This window comes from Epithele typhae (assembly GCF_022376455.1).
Source record: "Epithele typhae strain CBS 203.58 chromosome Unknown BXZ73scaffold_20, whole genome shotgun sequence".
Lineage (NCBI taxonomy): Eukaryota > Fungi > Basidiomycota > Agaricomycetes > Polyporales > Epitheliaceae > Epithele > Epithele typhae.
The window spans coordinates 469,002-492,646 of NW_025954211.1; the positions used below are offsets into that span (position 1 = coordinate 469,002).

A 23,645-nucleotide genomic window follows, 5' to 3' on the forward strand; every position below is an offset into this window, starting at 1 on the left:
GTGGCAGACCCATCCTTCCAGAGCTGCTCCAGTGTAAACGGAAAGTCCCCAGGGATCGTAGGAAGACCGGGAAGGCGAGAGCGAGCAGGAAACGCCTTCTTCCACATCCCTTTGAGTTCTTCGAGAAGGTGTGAGTGTTGGGAAAACTCGAACTTCACAGGTGTGTCCTTCACACAGACCGCGTTCACCTCGACCGGGCACTTCCAGTGTTGTGAGCGTTGACGGGAAAATCTCAACAAGATTTCCATGACGGTGAGGGGGATGAAGAGATTTTTCAGATAACGGATGAATTGGTCCCCTGGTGACTCATCGGGGTCGGCAAACGCCTCTGCCACTAAACCGACTATCGTCAGCTCGGTCGGTGAACGTACGTCATGAAAAACACATACACTCGTCGTCGTCAGTAGACCCGATAGCGTCGGTCGCACCTGAGGGGTTTGTGAGTAAACTACAGCCTGTCAAACAGAGTATGCCAAAGACGTGTACTCCGCTGCGCGGCTCCCGCGCCGTTTGTTGTATTTCCAGAAACATTCTTCATGATCTCTGGAAGCAGATCAGACAAGTCCATCCACGAAACCACGGACTAGGCACTTACCTTCCACCTCGCATTTTTGTCGCTTAACCTTGAAGGCGTTCTCGCGCATGGCACGGAGGCCGGCAACAACTTCGGGACTGAGGAAGGCCTCGACGACGTAGCGGCAAGCAAGGACCTTGAGCAAGACGTGCATTGCATTGAACAAGGAGTTGTACTTTTCCGACAGGACAAAGCCGGAGAGCGACCTGTCCTTGTGCAGGTCGTTCAGAATTCTCCTCATGTGTCCCACGGAGTCCATCACCACCTTCGCCCACTGGCTCGCGTTTTCGTTCGTAACCGAGTATGTGAGTTCCGGGTCCGACGGGTTGGAGCCAGTTGGTGTGAGACCCGCTTTCTCCAGGTCGGGCTTCATGTCGCTGGAGAACGAGACGCTTCTCCCGGGAGGGATGCGCGTTGGCGGGGTGGAACAGAGGATGTGGTAGACGCGGGTCGTGGGGTGGTTCGAATTGAGGTCCGCCGGCTCGGCCTGTTCGCCCTTAGCCTCTTTAGCCAGCTTGCCCTTCCCCACCGGCGCGCCCTTGCGTAACTTGCTCTGCGTGCCCTGCTTGCTCGTGTCGCCCTTCTGAACCGGTTGGGCTCGTTCAACCTGCTTGCCCTTCTTCGACTTGCCCTTCTTCGGCGTGCCCTTCTTCGGCGTGCCCTTTTTGTCCGTCTCCATCTGCGCACCGTCCCCGCCCTGTGCAAACTCCTCGCCTTCGCTCTTCGCGTCCGGGCTCTTGGCCATCCACAGCCTGTCGCCGTTTTCAATGCGAGAAAGGATCTTGGAGTACGAACGTCCGACGATGAAGGTGAAGAGACAACGGTTGCTCAACATCACATTGCGATCTTCCGGGGGGGCGGAAAAGTACCGGATGACGTGGAGAACGTCTTGAATGCGGGTTTCAAAGTCCAATGTTCCTCTGTTGATGGTATTCAGTGGATGGGCTGGAGAGGTGAATGAAACGCACCTCTGGATCGAAACGAACGACTGGCCTAGAATGTCCCAGCCTGGTTTGGTGTTACAAGAACTAAACACTCGCGGCGAGGCGGCATCTTCACGCGAGTCGGTGTTCCGCGATATGAACACAGTTATGGCCCCCGCTTCCACGGTCCCCGAGACAGCCACCACCTCCTTGTGAGCGACCCGGTCTTCTGCTCCAACGCTGCCTAGGAGGAACGCAAGAGCATTACATACGTCGATGAGATGAATTTGAGCCTCTTTGAGCCGAGGGGACCGAGTGACGGCAGGGACGGCGTGGTGTAGCAGAGTTGAGATGATGATGATTTGCGATACAAGTTCAGGAAACGGAGCGGGAGCTGGTTCCATTGAGACTGGTATTATCGCAGTGATTGTAGAGGGAGGAATGTCACGTTGTGAATGGAAAGAAGATGAGTTGAACTCAGAGCCAAGGCTCGTTCGCGCACCGGTCCGGGACGTTCTGGGACGTTATCTTATCTTGCATGGAGGCCAATCTAGTATTGGCGTCTACCGCAGCGCGTCCAAGTGCTGTTTTCCTCGTCTGAGCGCTGCTGTATTCAGCCACCCTGCGAACCCCTCAGTTCTCTAGTCGCACAAACGGTTCCACCTTGCTCCTTCCCCTCGGTCTTGTCGTTGCGAGCGAGTGGCAGGTCTACCGCACGCTACACAAGTCTTGAATATCGAATTCAACCGCACGGATTCGGCGAAGAGCACGCGAGGATATGCAAGTCACAGCAGTCCCCACTCAATCATACGTCTGACTGATTTCCGGCGAGATTCAGCAGGGGTGGCCAAGTACAAGATCCATGACGACACTTGTCCTGCTCTATGTACCGTTTCATGCCGCCACGCTGCTCTCGATCATAGCCTGCACGAGAATGCCTGTCAGTACCGTGCGCCCCACTCTCGCACCTAGATTACACGCACCGCGAGGTCGCTGGCGTTCGCGCCGACAACCTCGTTGATCTTCTGGCCGCTCTTGAAGGCGATGAACGTGGGCAACTGATCATCGGCGATGCGCGTCATGAGGGACACCGGAGACGCCGCGTAAGGAAGAGAAAACACGCACCGCACGGATGCCGACCTCCTCCGCGACATCCGCCGCCTCGTCGATGTTGACCTTGTAGAACTTGGCGCCCCCATCCTGGCCGGCGAGCTTCTCGAAAATGGGCGAGATGAACCTGCACGGGCCGCACCAGGTCGCCCAGAAGTCGAAAATAGCAACGGTGTCGCCGTTGATCTGCGTGTGACCTGATCAGCCTCGAGTGCGTGGCCGAGATCAGCTGGGGAAGCCACTTACGATGTCCTTGAACTCTTGAAGGTCCTTTACGGGTTGAACCATGGCCATAGTCGGATGCGGGAGGGGTAGGAAGGTGTGGGTGCTGTGGGTGTAACAGATACGGCGCGGCCTTCAAGCGGGGCCGTCCGGCTTTATTGGACGGCGAGCAGCAGAGGGGATTGCATTCCTCTCCGGATCCCTGATCGGCCGCAGGACTGGCCTTACGTCCAGTGCACGCGTCGACAGCTGGGGTGCGCATGTCTTGACATGTCGCCAACGGTCGGCGGAATGGAAGTCCTCGCAGGCATACAACCTGCAGGAATTGATGCATGATGTGGAGAAGCTGGTGGGCAGAACGGGGCTCCGCGCTGGGAGCGCTCTGCCGCAATCAGCTCTCTCCAGAGTTAGCCTTCCCAACGGGAACAGTCGGAGGACTCACCTCCCGGCCTGGTGGACGTAATGAGAACAACCTGCACCAAGTATCAGTGAGCCCCGCTCCACGCTGAGGCGCGTACCGGCGCCGTGGGGGTGGTGGTCTGGCAGTTCGACGGACTACTCCAGTGGAGCCTCGAGCACCTGAGGAAACACTCAGATGAGCTTGACGCCTGAACCGAGGGTGAGCTGAAGTCACGTCCCGAAGAAGCGATGGTGGACTCGGAAAATCGCACCGCAGTCGTTCACGGATGGAGCCCTGTATCCAAAGCTGCGCTGCCATAGATGGTGGCGCGAGGCTTAATCGTCCAGCCGCTTTCGTGTCCGCCGCTTTCGTGTCCGTGGTTGCGTGCCGAATGCCCTGGGATGGACGAACGGAGACGCGTAGGCGTCGGATGGGACGGGCGAGTGGGCGAAGGCGCGGAAGCGACGGCCAACCTACCTACCTACGGTAGTGAACGAACGCTCGCTCGCGCATGCGAAGTACCTCTTGCGGTCCAACTGGAGTCCGATTGGGCAAAGCAGTACCGCGAGCAGAGCGCATACGCGGGGAAGCACTTTCTGAGACTGCGACTGTTTGACTCACCTAAGTACACCGCGAACGCTGCGCTCGAGGCACACGGACACTCTAAAACGAGGATGGCGCGGTTCTGTTGCCGCGTTGTACTCAACCACGAGCCTGCCATGACAGGATCGAGTCAAGTCACGACCAGTCCCGCGGAGAAGGTGTTCGCGGCGCGGCAAGGAGTGGAGCCAGCACTCAGGGAGAGTACATCCATCCCACTTTTCGGCTATACAAGACGCTAAAGCCCGGTTGTGCGAGAAGATGGGTGTGTGGGGGGAAAGAGGAGTACTTGAAGTTGGATGTTCGCCGCTGTGCTCCTCGAGCGCCCGTAGCGACGGCTTGGGCGTCGGCGCTCTCTTGAACCTGAACGACTCACCATCACTTGTCCTTCGCTCTTTTGCAAGTTCTCTCGCACATGTCCTCATACCGCTCCTTATCGATTTTTGGTCAACTTCAAAATGCGCGTCATTGTCGATGATGATTTGATGACCGTGAGCAGCACCTCAGTCTCCGGCGGACTTACTACAACCCCGACGCGACCCATAGCATATGGGACCCGCACTGGGTGCCAGGTTATCTGATCGTTCTTGAAGATGAAGCGTTGGTTCGGCTGGAGCAAGAGGCCGATGCAAGTGGCGCCAGTGGGACCACATGAACTACCGAGGAGCGACGACGAAGGCCACGGTGGTGGTGCCAGGTGAGCGCTCTCAGTAACACAACACGAGCGATGGACTTTGAGCTGCTCCTCTTGTCGGGGGGCTTAAAACCACGAGCCGGCCTGCCGCAGGTCTGCTAGTGACATAGCGCTGGTTGTCCTCTGGGTCGTCCAAGCCAGCGCTAGAGCAGGAAGCAGGCAGTAGAAACAGTAGTGTACGATGCGACGCTGGCATGCTTTCGCCCGGGTCCGCCAATTTCCATCATTTGTTTCGAATTTCCTGCGTCGCTCGCGTCAGGTCGTGCACGCGCGGTGGGACTTTCCCGAATTTCTCCAATTTTCAGAGCATTCGTGCTTGTTCCTGCTCTCGTGCATACATAGCGTTGGAGTCGATCGGACGATCATTTCGGAAACAGCTATGATTTGTAAACCCCCAGTACCAGGGCTCCGGACAACAGCTCGCTCTCTTCAATATAATCCTCCCATCATGCCGCGCTCCCCTCGACCTGCTCCCCAGGTCCGGCAAATCGGGCCACCCCAAGATTCTACCTCGTCCCAACCCCCAACCTCCATGGCCGAACGTTTGATTCGAGTTCAATGGGGCTCTCGCGCAGTGGGGTTCCGCCACGACGACGTCAAGGTACGCAGTTTTCCCTCACAATCTTGCGCCAGCTGTTTCATTCCAGACGAAACACCAGTCCATCATTACGAAGGCAAAGAAGCACTTCGAACTACCTCCGCAGGATTCGTACGCGCTCTCTGGTAACATCAATGGCGCCCAGATGGAATTATCCGACGACATCATGAGTCTCTTGCCTCCTGGGGAGACTGTCCTACTTGAGAAGCTCGAGTGTAAATCCGATGGACCTCCGTGAGTATTCTGTCAAACTGTCTTCAGTGGCCCATGATCCATGAACGTCTCCGTCCATCAACACAGTAGTCCAATTCCAGATCTGGATGAACGTGCATCGTCCGAACAGAGTTGTGTAAGCAAGCTTTTCGTGCATGGGTACGTTCCTTTTAGTCATTGGAAGGCCGCTGCTGTGCGCATGGCTAATGTAAGGACAGGTTAAAAGGGGAAACTTTCACAATCCGCAACGTTTCAACTCTTGCCGACGTGGAGAGGCGCCTTATGAAAGAAGGCATTTCATGCGATGGCATGAGGCTGACATATTGCGGCCAACGGCTCGAAGACAGACATCCACTGTCGTTCTATGGCATACGAAAAGACTCCACCCTTGATTTGATCCTCCCTCAAAAGGGCGCACAGCCTGTCATTTACCTCTCACCCCCATATCTAAACCCCATACCAGTCGTCGACGTCTCCGTCCTCCTCGTCCCCCAATGGCGCTTTTCCCAAAGTTATCCCCTCGCCGACACCAAGCTGATCGCCGACTCCGGGAAAGAACGCGTCGCCTGGTCCGTCTCCGCCCGCCACGACGGCACCCTCGTCGAGCTCTCCTCCGGCCTCGAGCTCCCCTACCTCTTCTGGGCGGCCGAGCCGCGCCACGGCGTCCCCTCCTCCCCGCCCCCTCACCCGCGGCGCGCCTTCGTCGAGCACTTCGACCCCGCCGCCCCCACGCTCGACCGGACCAACGCGGTCTGCCTCCCCTTCGCCGAGCTCCTCCCGTACCTCGACCGCGCGCTCACGCGCCTCGCGCTGCACGCCGCCGCACGCAGCGACTTCGTCACCCACCTGCTCCCGCGGCTCTCGAAGGCGCCGTTCGTCGCGCTGCGCTTCCTCCCGCAGGCGGCGTACGGAGCTGCGCGTCGAGCCCGCGCCGGACGTCGTCACGCGCGTGTTCATGCTCTTCCGCGGCGTCCCGGAGGCGGAGGCGGAGGCGGTCGAGTGGACGGACGCGCGCAGGGGCGCGATGGACGGGGGCATAGACTGGGCGGAGGTGGTCGATGTGCTGCATGAGGCGACTGGCGGGGGCGCGTTCAGGGTGCTGGAGTGGGGTGCGATGGAGGTCCTGTGAGCGGTCTGGGATGGCGAGCGCGCTCGCGTGATGTATGCGCCACGATTTGCTCAAGTGTCGGTCCGACCGTGTAGCATAAGCCATGATTCATTTCGTTTCGTGTCGGTGCGCATCGATACCGACAGCCGGGCGGCAGAGACGACCGAGTGCGGGAGCAGCCTGATCCCCACCACCGACTTGAGCTTGGGCTCCGCCCGTCTGCTGGCGCTGTCTGAGGAAGAGACACTTGCACGGAAAGGAGATAGAGAAGACAACGCACAGCCTCAGGAAGCTCACACCAGGCACTCAGCTCTCACCAGATACAAGTAATAAGGCATTGATACAATTGCGTCATGATGGTCGTGAAGGCATGCAACAGCTATGGAGGGTGGCAAGAAACTACTCGAACCGTGGAGGGCAGGAAAGCAAAAATACAGAGGACAGAGCACGCGCGCGATGCAGGTATATGCGTGCGTCATAGTCTAGGGAGTCACCATCTGGTATCGTACAGTCATTAACGGTAGGAAGGGCCCGTCGTGGTCGTCGCTTTCGTGCATTTAATGTGTCGTCATATATGAAGGATCGGAAGACGGGGATGAGGGGAGAGAGACGATGAGCACGAGAACGAGCAGCGTCCGGGGAGACAAGAAGGTCGGGGCGCGATTATAAGTCCAATACAACGCCTGCACAAGCCACGCACCATGAAGCCCCCCGTAAGTCTCCACCACTCCCAACTAATCCTTGCCCACGCGCCCCAAGAGCTCTGACAACCGCCCCGCCGCGATACTGTGCCTCTTCGGACTTTCCACACGCACGCGCATGTGCGAGGCTGAGTGGGCCAAGTCGCCTTTGCCGAGGACGAGAGAGAATCGGTTGTGCATGCTCGAGCCGTGCCCGTGCCCGCGCCCTTGTGCGGCGGGGCGCGCCGTGACCGGGTTCGTTTGCAGCGCGACGGCGGGGAGCGAGAAACGCTTGTTCCTGCGGGCGGTGTTCTCCTTCTCCTTCTCCTTCTCCTTGCGCGGTGTCGGTGTGATGCTCGTCCTTCCGTCCACACCGTCGTCGTCCGCTACAAGCGTCTCCCCACCCATCGACGCTGCGAGGGTTTCGCCGCCCATGGATGCCGCCAGCGCATCCTCTTCACGCTCGTCCGGCACACCGTGGGTCTCGTCCAATACGGAGTGGGTGCTGAACCGCGAGGCACGTGGTGAGCGGGTCGGGGAGCCTGCACGCTCCTGGAAGTCTTCCAAGATCTGGATGTAGCTCTTCGGCCTTGCAGCGGACTTCATGCGCACCGGAACGGCCGGCGGGGAAAGGGGGGCGTCGCCATCGGGCTCGAGCTCGTCGTCCTCATCGTATCTGGGGAACGATCGGTCGAGGTCGATGGCCATGAGTGCCGACGCGGAGTGAGACACGCCGCCGCCTTCAGCGGCCAGCAGGAGACAAGGCATGGACTTGAGGCCGGAGAGTGTGAAGTGGCCGTGCATGGTCCCAGCGGTGACGATTACATGGGGTTCCGAAGGCTGCTCAACGAGGGGGAAGACGGTGTCATAGCACGAGTCGCACGCGCGGGCAGACTTTGAGTCTTTGTCTGAGTCGACAATGAAGAACGTCTATATTGCAGAGGGATTGAATGGAGAGAACAGAGTGGGAAAACGAAAATACGCACCTTGCCCGAGCAGCCGCCACACACGCAACGCCCGCAAAGGCGACAGTGATGCCTCCGTCTCCTCCATCCAAAGGTCCTCCCACACCGCATGCAGCTCTCTGTCTTCCCATCTGGAACCCAAACCGCGGGCACGAAGTGCTCAACCCTGCCTCGCTTCGGCTTGGTGTCATCCTCAGGCGCATACGGCAAGGCCTGTAGTGTTCTCCGTAGGTGGTTTGTCGATGCCGACGACGTCAACGTCGAGTTGAGCTGCATCACGCTCAACGACACGAGCAACGACGCCTTTGCATTCCGGATCGCGGTCACCCACTCATCTCGCTCTTCCTCGTTCGCTGTCGCGGCGGAAGGAAAAAGACCAGTCAGCGCTTCCGACACCCGCATCAGCAATGACGTCAACGTCTCACCTCCGTACACCGCGAACGACCGATGCGGGCTCAACAAGTCGAAACCATACTCAAGTCCGTCCCCAGCACAGGTCGTGCTGACCACGACTTCAATGTCGACGAGCTCGACATGACCTCGGTAAACCCAGCGCTCGTCGACGCCGGTACTGGCTTGCCGCTTCTTCCGTGGGCTGCCATTCAGCTTCAGTTGAAGAATGGACTGTCGGCGGCGCATGGCGTCTGCTTCGTGGTGCACATCACTACGAGTGCGCGAGCGGGGGCGGTCGTTGCCAGTCGCCAGATTGAACACATCGACGGTGGGTGAAGTGGAGAGCGCAGCCCATTTGTCGGAGAAGCCTTCGCCGTCGGCGCTGGAAAGCCAAATGAGGCAGTCGGAAAAGAGGAGGAATTCGCGCTCGCGCGGAGACGAGCCTTCGAGCTGGAGAAGAGGAGCGCGCCGGAGGAAGGTACGGCCGGGGGAGATGAGCTGGAAGGGGAGGTTCGAGGTGTTGCGTTGGAGAGCCAGAAGCGAAAGGGTCTGGGCGTGGGTATGCAATGATGTGTTCAGAGACATGGTGACTAAACCGCATAACGGTCAGCTCTCCGATGGTCTGTGGAGCAGTACCCAGATGCCGGAAGAGACTGAGAACTCACTCTTCGACACAAGTGTATGCACCGCCGTCAACGACTGATACTCCGGATCTTCTTGATCGGTGCAGCTGATCATGTCCTTAAGGAGAAGCAGATACCGTGGACACCGTTGAACGATGGTCAACAACCAGTCCCTAAACTTGAGTCTCCCGCACTTCGGATCCGCCTCCTTCTCCGCAATGAACGCAGAGAATGCCGAGTTATTTCGCAACAGAGCTGCATATGACGCAAGCGCATCAGAGAAGGAGCTGACGAAGGGTGTGTACAGCGAAAGGTAGGGGAAGTGGGCCAGAAGCACAGGTGATAGCGGGGGAGGAGCATAGTGAGCACGAGTGTCGGCGGATGCATTGAGGAAGTCGGTGAGAGCAGCGTAGAAGGAGCGGTGTAAATTCCAGATGTCGATGAAGTTGGAGAAGATGGAGGTGAGTTCCGCACGGGTGAGCAGCGGCTGGGAGCCGTCGAGCGAGGCAATGATGGGAGTGAGGAAGTGCTGGGTATATGCGCAATTCGCACGTCAGGACGCCATCGTACGACGGGACCATGATAAATCACGGTACGTACCGAGTGGATGAGCTCGAGCCCGTCGAGGTAGGACCTCTCCGTCTCGTAGAACTCGGTGATGACCTTGCGCCGCTTCGCCTCGCGCTGGTCGTCGATGACTCGACTCTCCCTCCTGCGTACTCCTCGGCGCACCGGATCCAGCTGGGAGGTTGAGGGACGTGACTTAGGCCCGTGGACAGCATTCCGAATGACGACTGGAGTCACGGGCACGGGCCCAAGCAGGGGACGGGGTTCGGGGAGGGAGTCGAACGAAGCGGTTGAAACAATCGACTGGCGGTGGATGAGATTGGGTGCAGAAGGTAGAGAGATGCGGCGGAAGGGGAGATATGTCGACCGCTGCTGGGCGAGGTCGAGGGCAGATGGGCTCGGTGCAATGTGGATGTCGGGGCCAGAGGACGGGAAGTCGACCATGCCGGCCGGGGACGAGGACACTGCAATGAGTGAGAAGAGAGCAGCCCGACTGGCAGAAATTACGCACGGCGGTGAGCCATATTTGATCCTCAGCCGAAACGCAGCAGAGACTGGCGGGGGTCTGGACGTCGAGGTCAAACCCGCGTCCGCCGCCACCGTCGTCAGCCACATTCCCAAGCGCTGCCCAATTCGGCATGCCGTTCATCCGGTCAGCCCGGCCAGACCACAGCGGACCACTCGCTCAAACCCCTCTACCACTCGTTCAATGTTTCAGACCATGCGAAATCCTCTCAACATCGTTCATCCATCCGAGTCGGAAGCTTTTCTGCGGTCGCCTGCCATGCATTCGGAACGAAAGCAACACGCCGCTCAAGACCCACTTCATGATTACACGTTCTGGTACATGACGAGCATATAAGAGTGGAGACGCATTGGAGACGCATTCACAGTAGACGCAAATCTGAGAGGTTTCGAAGGACCATGATCGGCGGAGGTGCGAATATGGGCTTGAGCTGAGGGCTATACCCGTCTCGGCAGACAGAGTCGAAGGCCGTCGTGACTCGGTCAGGATTCGACGAAGGCTCGGAGTTTCTTGGAATCGGGTTCGGAATGATTCAACGGCGAAGTGATCCGCGAGGTGCGGTCGGACGCCTAAACCCGCATGCATGTTCTGATCGTGACAACCACTGGACGCAATCAAGCCTTTATGTCGCCGACCAGGACAAGCGGCTTCAGCTGTGACAATCAACAGTGGACGTCATCTGGAATCCTTGCGGAATCCTAGTTTGCTATGAGCATACCGCTTTGAAATTGAAATTGGGTAGACACGAAGCGTACCCTACACCGTGTACATGTCGTTATTGGAGGCTACAAAAACATCGGACAGGAGTCCCGCACCCAGTACATATGTTGTTATGTTGTTGTGGGCGACTAGGCGGATGAGCGAGCCCGACCTCCAATATGCAATCGAGATGATGTCAGATGTGATAGGATACTCAGCAGGGCCGCCAGAGCCATGGCCAACTCTTCTTATCGTAGACCGAGTTAGAATCGGCGTTGGTAAACTCCAGCCAGTGGGCGTAGAGGAAGGCGCCAAAGTCGGATGCACAAGTATAGTGTTGCCCTTCCGAACTGCAGAGATAGTGGAGAAGAGGATGAGGACATTTCTTGGGTTGGCCGTGCCACTCACCCAGGACGATTTTCAGGTTTCGAGGGGGCCCGGAAGAGCGCGGGCGTGATCCTTGAGAACAGGAATACGTCACATACTCGGATTTGGGGACAGCGTGCACGACTGCTCCTCTCAATTCCTGATAGTGAAATCCAATTACTGGCACGGTGGCGAAATAGAGCAGAAAACAGCTTGATGGTTTGGGGGTCTCTATTTTATATCCGGGAAACCAGGCCTACTCTCGATCCTCTTCTGTAAGAAGGTGCGGCGAGGTCATGATTGGGTCCACGCATTGACTTCCAAGGGAAGTCACGGTGGAACTTGAAGATGGTGACCAGTAGCAGAAGATAGGTGCTACTCGTTGCGCTAATGCAGTCCGGCATAATACCTTGCAAGATTACCCACGAGACGAAGGGAGGAGATGGTAGGAAAATGCAGAGATGGGGCACCGCACGTTTGGCGCCGCTGCGGACTTCGCTCCAGAGTCTGGGCGCTTCTGATACGGGCGCTCAGAGGGCAACATCTTACGCTGATTTGAACGGCAGCTTCAGTCAAGACTATCCACCCGTTCAGGGGCTCTAGTTTCATGCTACATGTCGTAATATACAACAAACAAGTACCGGGGCTTAGGCCCAAGTGACGGTCGTCTCCTCGTTCAGGTCGATCTCTGCGTTCATCACGACCAGCTTCTCCACTCCCTCGACATACTCCCAGTCTCCCGCAGGGACCTCCCTCCCGTTGATTTGTACCGCCGCTGGCGACGTCGCCCCGACGCCGAGGACTGTGACCGTCTCGAGCTTTTGCGCGACGTGGAAGTTACCCGCGACCGTGACCGTAACCTTGCCCTTGCTCGCCACAAACTTGATCGTCGAGTTAGGTGTGGGAGGCATCGTGTCTCCGTCGTCGACGTATGCCGTCCCGAAAGCGTATCCGTCCTTATCCTGGCTCACGAGAAGCGCGTACGGGCCGGCCGCAGTTTCCGCGGTCGTGTATCCGGGCTCCGCGTGCAGGAGGATCGCGGCGCCGTCCCGGACGTGGACGTTGATGTGTCCGAGGGGAGCGTCGAGCGTGACCGGAGACCCGTCGGTGAGGACGGCTATCGACGCGTGGGTGTACCAGTCGCGCCAGGTGACCGTGCCGCGCCCGGGGAAGGTGCCGGCAACGGTGGAGGCGTTCGGGGTGAGCACTGGGGTGACAAGGATGTCGCGACCGAGGAGGAACTGTTGGTCGATGGGGAAGAGCTCGGGCTCGTCGGGGAACTCAAAGAAAAGGGCGCGGACGGGGGCAGAGCCAAAGGTCGAGGAGTTGGCGAAGAGGGTGTACTGCAAGGGGTGAGTTAGTGGATCTGTGGAGGGGAAGGGAGGAAGAACGACGTACCCAGTACGGAAGCATGCTGTACCGCGTGGTGATCGCGCTGCGTGACGCACTCGCCACGCTGTCCCATACGTACGGCTCCTGCGGGATGCCGCCGAGGATGTTGTGGTTCCGGTAGAAGGGTAGGAACGCGCTCAGCTGCATCCACCTGCCGCACAGTTCCTCATCCGAATTGCCTTCGAAGCCACAGGTGTCCGCTCCAACCATCGGAATCTGGAAGAGCTGGAACTGCAGCACGCCTTGGATGCTGTAGTGCATGTAGGACCACTTGGAGAAGTTGTCCCCGAGCCAGTGGCCTGTCCACTTGCCAGACCCTGCGAAGGTGGAGCGGGAGATAATGAAGGGCCGCTTGTTGTCGCGGATCTTGAGCAGCGCGCCGTGCGTCACCTTCTCTTCCATGAGGCCCCAGAGGTTGTGCACGTCGAGTTCTGAGATGCCGTTGGCATGCATAGCGAAAGGTGCGACAGTCTTGAAACCGAGCTCGCCGTATGCTATGAAGTCGTACGTTAGTATTTCGCATAAACAGACGGACGGTGTGACACTGACCATTGTGGATCGCGTAGGGCGGAGCGCTCAGGTCGATCTCCGGCCCATCGTCCAGAGCGCGTCTGTACATCGGGGGTCGGACTTTCGGGTCATATGTGAGCTTGCCGTTTATCGTGATATTTCCACTTTCCCCCCATACGCTCGCATCGTATCTGAAGGTACGAGGTCAGCGTGGCAGATCGTAGTAGAATATCCTCGAAACATACCCCTCAGGCCAGTGCTTCACAGGGTTTCCAGGAGTTCCGGGAAGGCTGAAAGGTACAGACGTGTCCGACCAGTCGGCATTTGAACCACTGCAGGAATCATGAGCAAACACAGGGACAGGAAGCATGTGGGGGCATACCAAGAACCACTACAGAACGATGCGATCTCATTCATGTCGAGCCAGATTCCTGAAAACTCCACGCCAGACTTGGACCAGTTGGTCAGAGCATCAGTCCAGAAAGATGCCGCATTGTTGGAGAACCAATCCGGGAAGACCTAAGACAGTTATGAGCACGACATTTCACATAGGAAAATATCACACGCATACAGTGTATCCTGGCCAAACTTGTCCAACGTATTCAGTGCCGTTAGGGTTCTTGATCCAGACATCACTAAACAGATTTGTGAGTGGGTGGAAACGGCGCACATATTTTGCTTGTGACTTACAGCTCAGTCCCACGCGTGTATGGGTCGTACTGAAAGGACGCGGTGAGTGATTTAATCAGGATTCGGGATGACCTTACTCACAACATCCGTCTTGTTGGTCTGGTGTGCAACAGCCGCATCGACGATAGGAATGTAGTACTGATGATTCGAGCCCTGCAGTACCCCTAAGCATGTATTAAAACTACGCGGACGACGAGAGTCGCTCACCAGTTCACGGATGAACGTCCGAACCTCCTCCGCGTTGAAGCTCACCGGGTCCGCCGTGAAGTCCCGGTAGTCATGGTAGAGATCGATGTCGTTCCACATCACCTCGAGCGGGACGTTCGCGTCGCGCATACGCTGCACTTGGTCGCGTGTCTCCGCGATGGACATGTAGCCCCAGCGGCATAGGTGGAAGCCGAAGCCCCACAGCGGCTGCCATGTCGGAAGGCCGATAAGGGCGCCGTATTGTCGGATGACTTCCTGCGGACCTGGACCAGAAAGGAAGTAGAAGTCGAGGTTGCCACCAAGGATGCGGTACTGGAGGAGGGAGACAGATGATGAAGGAGGGGTAAGAAGGAGGGTGTCGGAACCAGCAGAGCTATACACTCCACTAAGCTTATATGCGCGTCAACATGGGAAATGACTACGTACTTGAACAAGAATACACCGTGCGACTTGGACTTCTTCGTCTTCTCGTCGTAACGGTGCTCCATATAGATGGGGTGGGAGCCATAGCTAATGGAGAACATAGGAGGTGAGCTCTGAGATATCAGAGACGTCAAAGTAGACTCACATGTTTTCGTCTTCGGGGTCGGCGGCGTCGCGAGCCCACATGGTTTGAATTGTCCCTTCACCTCCATGTGCGCCCGTGTCACGACGGAATCCATTTGTTGCAACGACCTCCCCCAAACCATAGATGTTCGTGTCAAGGGGGAGCGCAGACGTGAGCTGCAAGTACCGGTCCTCAAACACAAGAGGGAAGCCATTGAGTGCAGTGCGCTTGTCGGACGGGATGATCGGGGCGATGGGAGTCTTCGGAAGAGAAGAGGCGCGGGTGTCGAAGAGCGGGGCACTATCCGGTTCGGAGCGTCGTGTGATCCAGAAAGCGAAGGGGGAAGCCTCGTAGTTAAAGACGAGATCCGAGTTTTGCTTGAGAGATGGTTCGCGAGAGCCTTGATCTACGTCTATGACTGAGGAAGGTATCGCAAACTGCGAGCGGGCCTTGTCGTAGATATTAACGTGCAACCTATGTAAGTCAGGGGATCAGCGTTGGAAGATGCCGTAACGAATTCTCGGTACGTGCCTGTCCTGTGTCTCGTAAGTAACTTCTAGGATTAGAGTTTCAATATCATGACCGTATGCGTTGCACGCCGGTCCGGCGAGGTCTAAGCGGGCATGAATACCGGTGTCGGTTTCATGAAATGCAGATAACGCGAGTTCGTATCCTGAGAGCAGAGGTCGTCATTAGTACCGCGTCTGCAAGCTCCCACTAGTATGCAAAAGCGAACTGCCCAAAGGCCAGTGTCAGATTAAGACTTCGCTTAACGCTATTCCCTCGTCTCGTGAAGTCACGGCGGGGGCTCTGACTTTGCTCGGCCTGACAAGATTTCACGGGTCTCGGAGGGGAACCCTGCCGACCCGCCTGCGCTGCGCACAGATTCCGGGCCGTATGTCCGACCATGTGGACCCAATACCCCACAGAACCTCCTCTGGGAAACCGCGGGAGTGAAAACAGCGACGAACCTGGGCACGATGAGACGTTGCGCGAGAACGCTGCGCGCACTTCTCCGTCGTACACGATGTTTCCAGCTTCTGACCACCAAGCTTTGAGCATCGGGACCTGGTCCTTGCCCACGTAGAGGGAGGCGCCCAACGCCAGCGCACCAGCGAAGAAGCTGGCGGCCATAGTGAAGATGAGGGCGCGGAGGAGACGGTGGAGGGTGCGGAGGTTGCGGTGCGAGACTGGTCGGCGGGCTTTATAGGGGCCGTCGGCTTCGGCATCGAGCGTTAGGCTCAGCATCCTCGCGAAGACCTGTCTGAGCCAGTGACGAGAAGGTCGGTCCGCGAAGGGAGGAGATTGGCCTGCCGGGGAGAACGTGGGGAGGGGAGGGGGTCAGATGCGCCCTCGTAGTGTCGATTTAGCTGCGCTCGAGGACGGTGTGGGTGAGGCTGTTTACGTCTCGACACCGGCGGTTAGCTGCGCACGCGCCTTGACGCATCATGAGAAACGGATTGGCAATGGACGGTTCCAAAGAACGCGGGGAGAAAGGCGCTGCCGTGCAACGTTGAGACACGGAGGTGTGGGTATGTAATGCCTGAAGCGAGTGGCCAGCGCTGTGGGGAGGGTTCGACATGAGGGGAGAAGAGAAGGCAGATCGCCGACCGACGCACACTCGAACGTGTTCACTGTTGTGGTGTCGGGCACTCTTCTCTCAGTCGAAGTCCTCTCATCTGCCGTCTTGTTCGACTCTCAGAAGCACAACTCATGCGGTCAACAGTGAAAGGGCACCCTCATTACGACATGTTGGGATAAGAAGGGGTGGATGTGTATAGCATGACTGTAAGATATAGATTATACCACGAGCTCGCCCTCAACTGCACCACGCTCGACGCCCATCCTCTCCAAGACTCGGTCATACCGATCCTCATCAACCCGCTTGAGGTATCGAAGGACCTTTGCTCTTTTGTGAACGATTTGGCGAAGATGCCGACGACTCGCGATGTCCTTCTTGAACGTAATGAGGTGGTTCCACATGTTGTGGATCTCCATCGTCATAATGGCAGCTGCATGTGGCAGTCGAGGTGAGAAACGCGGAGAGGTGATGAGAACGTACGACGCACCTTGCACCTCTGGTCGCCCAGTATCATTGGGCTTCTCTGGCTCCGAGAACTCAGCCACGATGCGCCTGCGGTTCTCGAACGCGATTCCTCCAGCGTCCGCGTTCCGCAAGTCGACCAACCGCGCAAACATCAAGTTGTTCCCCGGGACCTCCCTCGAGGCATTCACCTCCGCGCTGACCAGTGTCCGCGCCTCCGTATTGTCGCCCTTGGTCTGGTTCTGCACCTGTCCCTGCACCGTCAGGTGCGGGAGCACCTCGAAGAACGCCTCCGTCTCCTTCTCCGTGAGGCCGTAGCTCATGTACTTCGGCAGCACAACCTTGCCCGTCTTCGGGTCGATCGACGGCGGGGGGCTGTTGGCGATGTCCTCCGCGGTCACGAGGATGCGGGCGAGGTCGCTGTTCTTCCACTTGGCCTCGTCGCCGGCCTTGTGCCCGAGGATGACATGGGGTCGATTCGCGCGAGCCTCGGCCTCGAGCTCGGCGCGGCGCTCGAGGGAAGCCTTGAGTGTGCGTTGTATCTTACGGGCGCGGGCCGAAGCACGGAGGGTAAGCTGGGCTTGTAGGACGGCGGAGGTGTGCAAGGAGGCGGCGCGTGCTGAGCTCGTCGACGCGACTGCGCGCGAACCTGAAATGACATGGAATGAGCACGCCATTAAAAATCACAGGGAGGCACTCACACTGGGCTATATGCGCCCCGAACATGGCGAACGGCGAGCAGGGGAGCGGGAGTGACGAGGGGATGGCATCCAGCAGCGACTGTGGGCGCCAGAAGGTCGGCTCGCATGACCGTGATCGTGTGAATGTCTTGAAGCGCCAGGGTATATAGTCTTCGCCTCCCGCGCAATTTTTATTTTCTCTCCAGAGAGAAGCCACGCTGTTCGACGCCAGATCTCCCGACCGTTGAGACAGTGCCAGAGACTCTTCGGAGTTCTGCCCTCTCGAGATCATGGCTTTGCAAAAGCAGGTTAGGAAGTGTCGTAGCTCATGTTCTCCATGTTGCGGCATGTCGACATACCCCTGTGACATCCTTTATACTCTTGTATCGTATTTAGTCTCGTATGAATTGGCATCCTTCGTCCGCCCTCACCACCAGTTCGCTGAGTGTTCAGTGTCGCAGTCGTTCGACAGATCTCGAGTGCATGTTGCAGGTACGCATTGGAGCTAAATTTCGTCCCGTTCGTTCCCAGATGCTTTCAGCGACTTCTGCGTTCCCACTTTCTGCCTGTGGACCATCTCGCTGTACTCGGCTGTAGCTTGTCGACCAACGTCGACCTGAAAGCTTTTGGGAAGCTTCAGCTTCAGAATCAGCTGCACGTGCATGACGCCCACCAAAAAATCTCGTAAGCGCCCTCAGTCCTCAGTCCTTTGCCCTCCTCCCCTTCCTTCGAAGCCTGGCTCTCAGCCATGGCGCCCTCAAAGAAAAGCCCAGCATCATCCAAGACGAAGTCATCTTCTTCCTCCACCCCCTACATCAAGAAGGTCAAGGGCGAGAACTTCTACCACAATGCGAAGACCGCGAACCGGCTAAAAATGCTTAAGGGCGGCAAGGCCGTGCGCGACAAGGACGGCAAGATCATCCAGGCCGCCGCGTTCCAGAAGGGCGAGGATGAGACGAAGCCGGGGCGTGTGCAGCCCGATCGGCGGTGGTTCGGTGCGTTCTGTGCTGCGTTCACCGAGTTTTGCGGTGGGACTGAGGGAGGGGGTAGGGAACACGAGGGTGATCTCGCAGACCGCGCTGGATCACTTTCGGACGAGTCTCGCTGCGAGGCAGAACGACCCGTACTCTGTGCTGCTGCGCAAGAATAAACTGCCCATGGCATTCATCGACGATGCGGCAAACCCGAATACTCGCAAGGTACGTCTTTCCGGTTTTCTTCTTCAGAACATCGGACGACGGTACCCCAAATCAGCGGTCGCATATCCTTGAAACGGAGACGTTCAAGGACACCTTCGGTCCTAAGGCTCAACGCAAGAAGCCGAGGATAGATGTCGGCACCTTCGAGGAGCTAGGCAAGGCAAGCGCGGCAGCTGCAGACATCAAGGAAGCTGCCGAGGATGGGGAACCAGGTGAGTTCGCTTCTCCCTTTCTCGTATCTGCTCTCATTTTGCGTAGGGGCAGAGGCTTCGACCTCCCTGGGCAATGACTTCGAAACCCACGCCGACTTCATCGAACCGATCTACGCCAAGGGCACATCTCGTCGCATATACGGAGAACTGTACAAGGTCATCGACTCTTCCGACGTGATCATTCATGTCATCGACGCGCGGGACCCTCTTGGCACCCTCTGTGAGTCGGTCTTGGAGTTCGTGAAGAAGGAGAAGGCACACAAACAGGTCGTTCTTGTCATTAATAAGTGCGACCTGGTGCCCAACTGGGTCACTGTACGTTTCGTCCCCTCCCGTCTCTCAAACGCATTCACAAATCTACGTATAGGCGCGCTACATCCAACACCTCACGCCGCGCTACCCCACCCTCGCCTTCCACGCCTCGCCAAACCATTCCTTCGGCAAAGGCTCCCTCATCCAGCTCCTCCGCCAGTTCTCGCAGCTACACTCGGACAAGAAGCAGATCTCCGTCGGCTTCATCGGCTACCCGAACGTCGGCAAGTCCTCCGTCATCAACACCCTCAAGTCCGGCAAGGTCTGCAACGTCGCCCCGTCCCAGGCGAGACCAAGGTCTGGCAGTACATCACGCTCACCAAGCGCATCTACCTCATCGACTGCCCTGGCATCGTCCCCACCTCCGCGCGCGACTCGCAGACGTCGACGGTCCTCAAGGGCGTCGTCCGCGTCGAGGCACTCGCGACGCCCTCCGAACACGTCCCCGCGCTCATGGAGCGCGTCAAGCCCGTCTACCTCGCGCGCACGTATGCGGTCCCTCTGTCCGACGCGGACGATCCGAGCCAAGGATGGGAGCCCGAGGCGTTCATGGACAAGCTCGCGCGCATGAAGGGTCGGCTGCTCAAGGGCGGGGAGCCGGACCGGGAGTCGGTCGCGAAGATCCTGCTGAGTGACTGGGTGCGGGGGCGGATCCCGTTCTTCGCGCCGCCGCCGGAGCGGTCGGACGAGCTGAACAGGGTGGAGGAGAAGAAGAAAGCGCGGGCGGCACGGGATGCGAAGGGGAAGGGGAAGGCCGCGACTAAGGAGGAGGGGCACCGGATTGGCGTCAAGCAGAACTTGGGCTCGATCATGCAGAAGAACGCGTTCGTAGGTGAGGACGTGCGGCCTATCGAGGACGAGATTGAGGGTGAGGGTGAAGTCGAAGAAGAAGTGGAGGCCGAGGGAGACGGTGAGGAAAACGATGAAGAGGGAGAGGAAGAGGGGTGCTTGGCTGGAACGATGTCTTCAAAGGTGACGACGCCGCAGCAAAGGGGGTTGAAGATGAGGACGACGATGAGGATGGGGATGAGGATGAAGATGAAGTCGAGCCGTCCAAGGGTCCTGTTCAGGCTGTGTCGGACGAGTCGTCTCAAACACAAAAGGATCGTCGTATGACGACCAACAAGGTACGTTCTCAGATCTAATCCATAGCTCCTCAGCTGACTCGTCTTGCGATCTCTAGAAAAGGGCAACAAACTTCTACACGAGTGCAAACGTGAAAAACAAGAATCGCCAGAAGGCGGCCGTCTTGAAGTCGTTGCAATCCGGCGACAAAGGTCGCAAGCGGAGACGATAGAGCACGCCTCGCATCTTGTGTTTATTCGTTGCTATATACCTTTACAATGCAATTGCTCACTGTGCGAGGTCCAGTTGGAACCCGCAGCAGTCATGTCAAGGCAAGTGGTCTCAGGAGATGTCGCTTAGGCATTGGGACGAGTGTGCGAAGTCGTCGACATCCATTTTCATATCCAACGATAAGCCTCGGCTGGCCGTGCATGCGAAACTCCACTCAGACTAGGTGTACTTACTTACATCAGAGCTTTACGCGATCGAGCAGTGCGCGGGAAACGGGTGCAATGACAGGCTTTGACAGCTTGGACGAGCGCGCACATGAGCCTCCAGCTGTCCTCCTCCCGCCCCTTTGCCGTCCTCCCTCTCCCCTTCTCCCGCTCCCAGACCCGACACGACCGTGAGAAGACCCACCAACGCGCCTCCATGCTCCCCACCACCCGCAGGGGCTTCGACAAGGGCTCGTCCCGCCCCAACCTGCTCGTCTTCTTTGCGCGACGCTACGCCGTCTTCATCCTCGTCGCCTTCGCCCTCCTCTTCCTCCTCGCGCGCATCTGGCGCGCAGCGCCTCTCGCCGCGGCTCCGCTGCCCCTTCAGCCAAACGAGAATGCGCTACTTCCGGCACCACTGCCACCGCTCTACTCTGCGTACCACTTCGACGAGCTGCGGTTGCCCCAGCATCACTGGGAGCGCAAGAAGCCCGCGCCGACAGAAAGCTTCTTCTATGTCGCCGGTCATGCGCGAGGTGCGTTTCGGCGCCGTCTTGCGAACGTGCGCGCCGTGCTCATTCTTCGCGCTTTGCTCCTGTAGGGACTGGGTGGGGCAACGGCATGGAGGAATACCTGCTGAACGCCTATATCGCGTACAAAGCCGGACGCTCGTGAGTATCATTTCTCACTTCTTGCGTCGCTCGCATGGCTTGGGCGGCGAGTGTGCGTGACCTCGTACGGGTTGGCTGGCAGTGTTGCTGCTGCGGCGTCCCCTTGCTGCGCAACTCGCCGGCAGTACGCGCTGGAAGCAAGATACGTTCCGGTGGGGCTCCGCTGTTTGGCCTGAGCACCCACAACCGATCGTGAAGCTAACCTCACCCACAGATTCGTCTTTAGCAATTATACATGGAACGCGGACGGCTCGTTGTACTCCGATTACAACGGCAAAAAGATCCCCTCCACTATTCCCTATAGTGCGATTGTCAGAGGTCGGCTCCTGGTCTTTCGCAGCTGTTCTGATGGCTTACACTTGGCTAGGTTACTTCACCGGGGACCCTCTTCCAGCAGGCAACCACGCTCCGCAGGCTGTGAGCCGAGAGTACTACCAGAAGCTTTGCCCAAAGCCTAAAGTTTACATCCGCGAAGACGTCCACGATCATATTTCCTCTGAGAACAACGCCAAGCAGATCACCGATGGCTGGGTTGCGAAACTTAAAAGCACCGAAGACCCTTGTGTCCAGACTGCCCTTGGCTCCGGTCAGCTTTTCAACTACATGTGGGTATCATGTGTCGTGACTCGTGCAACCCTGCCTGATGCGATTGCAGGGTATTTGGAGATAAGTACGCCATGCACGACATCTGGGACGAGTTCACAAGCTCTCCCATCGTCACGCACTTCCGGTGGTCGCCGCTCGTCGAGCTTGCCTACGACAACAACCGCGAGCTGTTCAAGTCCTCCGACACCGTGGAGCCCTACTATGCTTCCTTGAACACCCCGACGAACCGGGAGCGATACCCCGAGATTCCCGGCCTGCTCGCGCTTCACGTCCGCCGGGGCGACTTCGAGGAGCACTGCATCCACATCGGCAACTGGTCCTCGGACTACGTCGCGGTCAACAACCTCCCGGGGATGGCTGACCAGTTCATCGTCCCGTCGCACGAGGGCTGGGGCTGGAACACGCCCGAGAACCACGCGATCTACCGCAAGCACTGCTACCCGTCGGTAGACGAGATCGTGCAGCGGGTGCGGGAGGTGCGGCGCACGCCGGCGGGCAAGGGCCTCCGGCGCGCGTTCATCATGACGAACGGGAGCCCGGAGTACGTCATGGAGCTCAAGCTCGCGCTCTGGCACGACGGCGACTGGGAGCTCATCACCAGCTCGCGCGACCTTGTGCTCAACTGGGAGCAGAAGTACATCGCGCAAGCGGTGGACATGTTGGTCGGGCAGCGGGCGCAGGTGCTCATTGGCAACGGGGTGCGTGTTCTTTTCTCCTGTTCTTTCTGGCGTGGCTGGGGAGCGTCGGCGCTGACTCGTCGCGGTTGCTGGCAGTTCTCGACAATGACGTCCAACATGGTGATGATGCGGATGGTGAACGGGTTCCCGGTGGAGAGCACCCGGTTCTTCTGATTTCTGGTTGTCACCCTCTCAACTCCTCCGGCCGCCCTGTAAGCCTTCTAGAGGCAGGACGTCGCGACTACCGGCGTCGCAAAAGCCGTAAATCCTAAACTCGACTCGCCCATCCCGCCACGCGCCGGCACTGGCGCCCCCCGCACAGCCCCGCCATCCCTCGGTCTCCCGACGACCAACTCCTGTCAACCACTACCCACGTCCAAAATACGTACCGTTTAATCGCGCAGGGCGCACCGCTCGCGAATGGAGCGACACTAATGCCGCCGACGGGACCATAATCCTTGGTTATACATGTACGCCTAGCCTTTAACGCTCTGTATCGCAGTTTTTTTTTCGAATCTAGTAATACTGGTACTGTCCGCCCAAGCTGGCCGTCGAAGCCTGCACGGCCGCGCACACCACGACTTTCCTTCGTGCCCGAGCACCGAACCTTGAGCCTCGTCGGCTTCCCCGCGCGATCCACCAGAAGCGCGTGAAGGACAGACAGGTTTATTTTGGACCTTGAGGACCATGGTGCCCCGCCTCGGGCCGCGAACCCGCGCGCATCGCCCTGAGGCAATTGTGCGGCCACCGGCCGGCGGCGACGTGCTCGAGCGCGCGACCGAAGCGACTGTGGTCTGTGGTCACTACGTAACCATAATCATGATCATGGGCCCACCACGCGACACCGCCCCGCGACGCTTTCTGTCGTATACGCTCGCGTCGAGGCGTCGGCGCCGGGCTTCCACCGACGCGCGCGCGGTACACAGCCGGCGCCCGTGCTAATGTTGCGCACCGCTCGCCCTCGACATCGCAGAGTGAGCGTACGCACTGTACCGGCCGGCGATCCGATCAACTGGCAGAAGTTGCCGCTGTCTCCGCAAAGCCCGCGGGCGGAGCAGTGGGCGTGGGCGAAGGGCCGGCGGGACGCGAGCCCTCCCGACCGTTGTACTTGAACTTACGGCTCGCGCACACCCTCGTG

At 58.3% G+C, this 23,645-nt stretch overlaps 7 protein-coding genes across 7 annotated transcripts; 3 read left to right on the forward strand and 4 right to left on the reverse strand.

Annotated features, from left to right (window-relative positions):
• Window positions 1-2,391: 2,391 nt before the first annotated feature.
• Window positions 2,392-2,901, reverse strand: BXZ73DRAFT_100926 (thioredoxin; the record flags this gene model as incomplete). Its single annotated transcript, XM_048014724.1, has 4 exons — window positions 2,392-2,421; window positions 2,481-2,555; window positions 2,623-2,793; window positions 2,854-2,901. The coding sequence occupies 4 exons, from the start codon at window positions 2,899-2,901 to the stop codon at window positions 2,392-2,394; spliced, it is 324 nt and encodes a 107-aa protein (XP_047878547.1).
• A 2,742-nt stretch (window positions 2,902-5,643) lies between these two features.
• Window positions 5,644-6,463, forward strand: BXZ73DRAFT_89705 (uncharacterized protein; the record flags this gene model as incomplete). Its single annotated transcript, XM_048025369.1, has 2 exons — window positions 5,644-6,206; window positions 6,235-6,463. The coding sequence occupies 2 exons, from the start codon at window positions 5,644-5,646 to the stop codon at window positions 6,461-6,463; spliced, it is 792 nt and encodes a 263-aa protein (XP_047878548.1).
• A 713-nt stretch (window positions 6,464-7,176) lies between these two features.
• Window positions 7,177-10,114, reverse strand: BXZ73DRAFT_46031 (uncharacterized protein; the record flags this gene model as incomplete). Its single annotated transcript, XM_048019614.1, has 6 exons — window positions 7,177-7,455; window positions 7,513-8,052; window positions 8,109-8,440; window positions 8,513-9,070; window positions 9,146-9,632; window positions 9,704-10,114. 6 exons carry the CDS (start codon window positions 10,112-10,114, stop codon window positions 7,177-7,179), a joined length of 2,607 nt encoding a protein of 868 aa, XP_047878549.1.
• A 1,794-nt stretch (window positions 10,115-11,908) lies between these two features.
• BXZ73DRAFT_89707 (glycosyl hydrolases family 31-domain-containing protein) lies at window positions 11,909-15,741 on the reverse strand (the record flags this gene model as incomplete). Its single annotated transcript, XM_048025370.1, has 12 exons — window positions 11,909-12,604; window positions 12,660-13,147; window positions 13,203-13,354; window positions 13,409-13,495; window positions 13,546-13,682; window positions 13,735-13,782; window positions 13,926-14,006; window positions 14,061-14,433; window positions 14,487-14,570; window positions 14,629-15,081; window positions 15,139-15,280; window positions 15,579-15,741. The coding sequence occupies 12 exons, from the start codon at window positions 15,739-15,741 to the stop codon at window positions 11,909-11,911; spliced, it is 2,904 nt and encodes a 967-aa protein (XP_047878550.1).
• Window positions 15,742-16,407: 666 nt separating this feature from the next.
• On the reverse strand, window positions 16,408-17,377 carry BXZ73DRAFT_77174 (S15/NS1 RNA-binding domain-containing protein; the record flags this gene model as incomplete). Its single annotated transcript, XM_048022609.1, has 3 exons — window positions 16,408-16,619; window positions 16,677-17,300; window positions 17,353-17,377. The coding sequence occupies 3 exons, from the start codon at window positions 17,375-17,377 to the stop codon at window positions 16,408-16,410; spliced, it is 861 nt and encodes a 286-aa protein (XP_047878551.1).
• A 702-nt stretch (window positions 17,378-18,079) lies between these two features.
• Window positions 18,080-20,351, forward strand: BXZ73DRAFT_89709 (NGP1NT-domain-containing protein; the record flags this gene model as incomplete). The annotated part of the gene is made up of 8 exons (XM_048025371.1): window positions 18,080-18,326; window positions 18,382-18,530; window positions 18,586-18,742; window positions 18,789-19,057; window positions 19,110-19,316; window positions 19,346-19,964; window positions 19,991-20,181; window positions 20,238-20,351. 8 exons carry the CDS (start codon window positions 18,080-18,082, stop codon window positions 20,349-20,351), a joined length of 1,953 nt encoding a protein of 650 aa, XP_047878552.1.
• A 419-nt stretch (window positions 20,352-20,770) lies between these two features.
• On the forward strand, window positions 20,771-22,681 carry BXZ73DRAFT_46087 (uncharacterized protein; the record flags this gene model as incomplete). Its single annotated transcript, XM_048019631.1, has 6 exons — window positions 20,771-21,089; window positions 21,155-21,224; window positions 21,439-21,542; window positions 21,592-21,829; window positions 21,880-22,528; window positions 22,604-22,681. The coding sequence occupies 6 exons, from the start codon at window positions 20,771-20,773 to the stop codon at window positions 22,679-22,681; spliced, it is 1,458 nt and encodes a 485-aa protein (XP_047878553.1).
• Window positions 22,682-23,645: the final 964 nt, after the last annotated feature.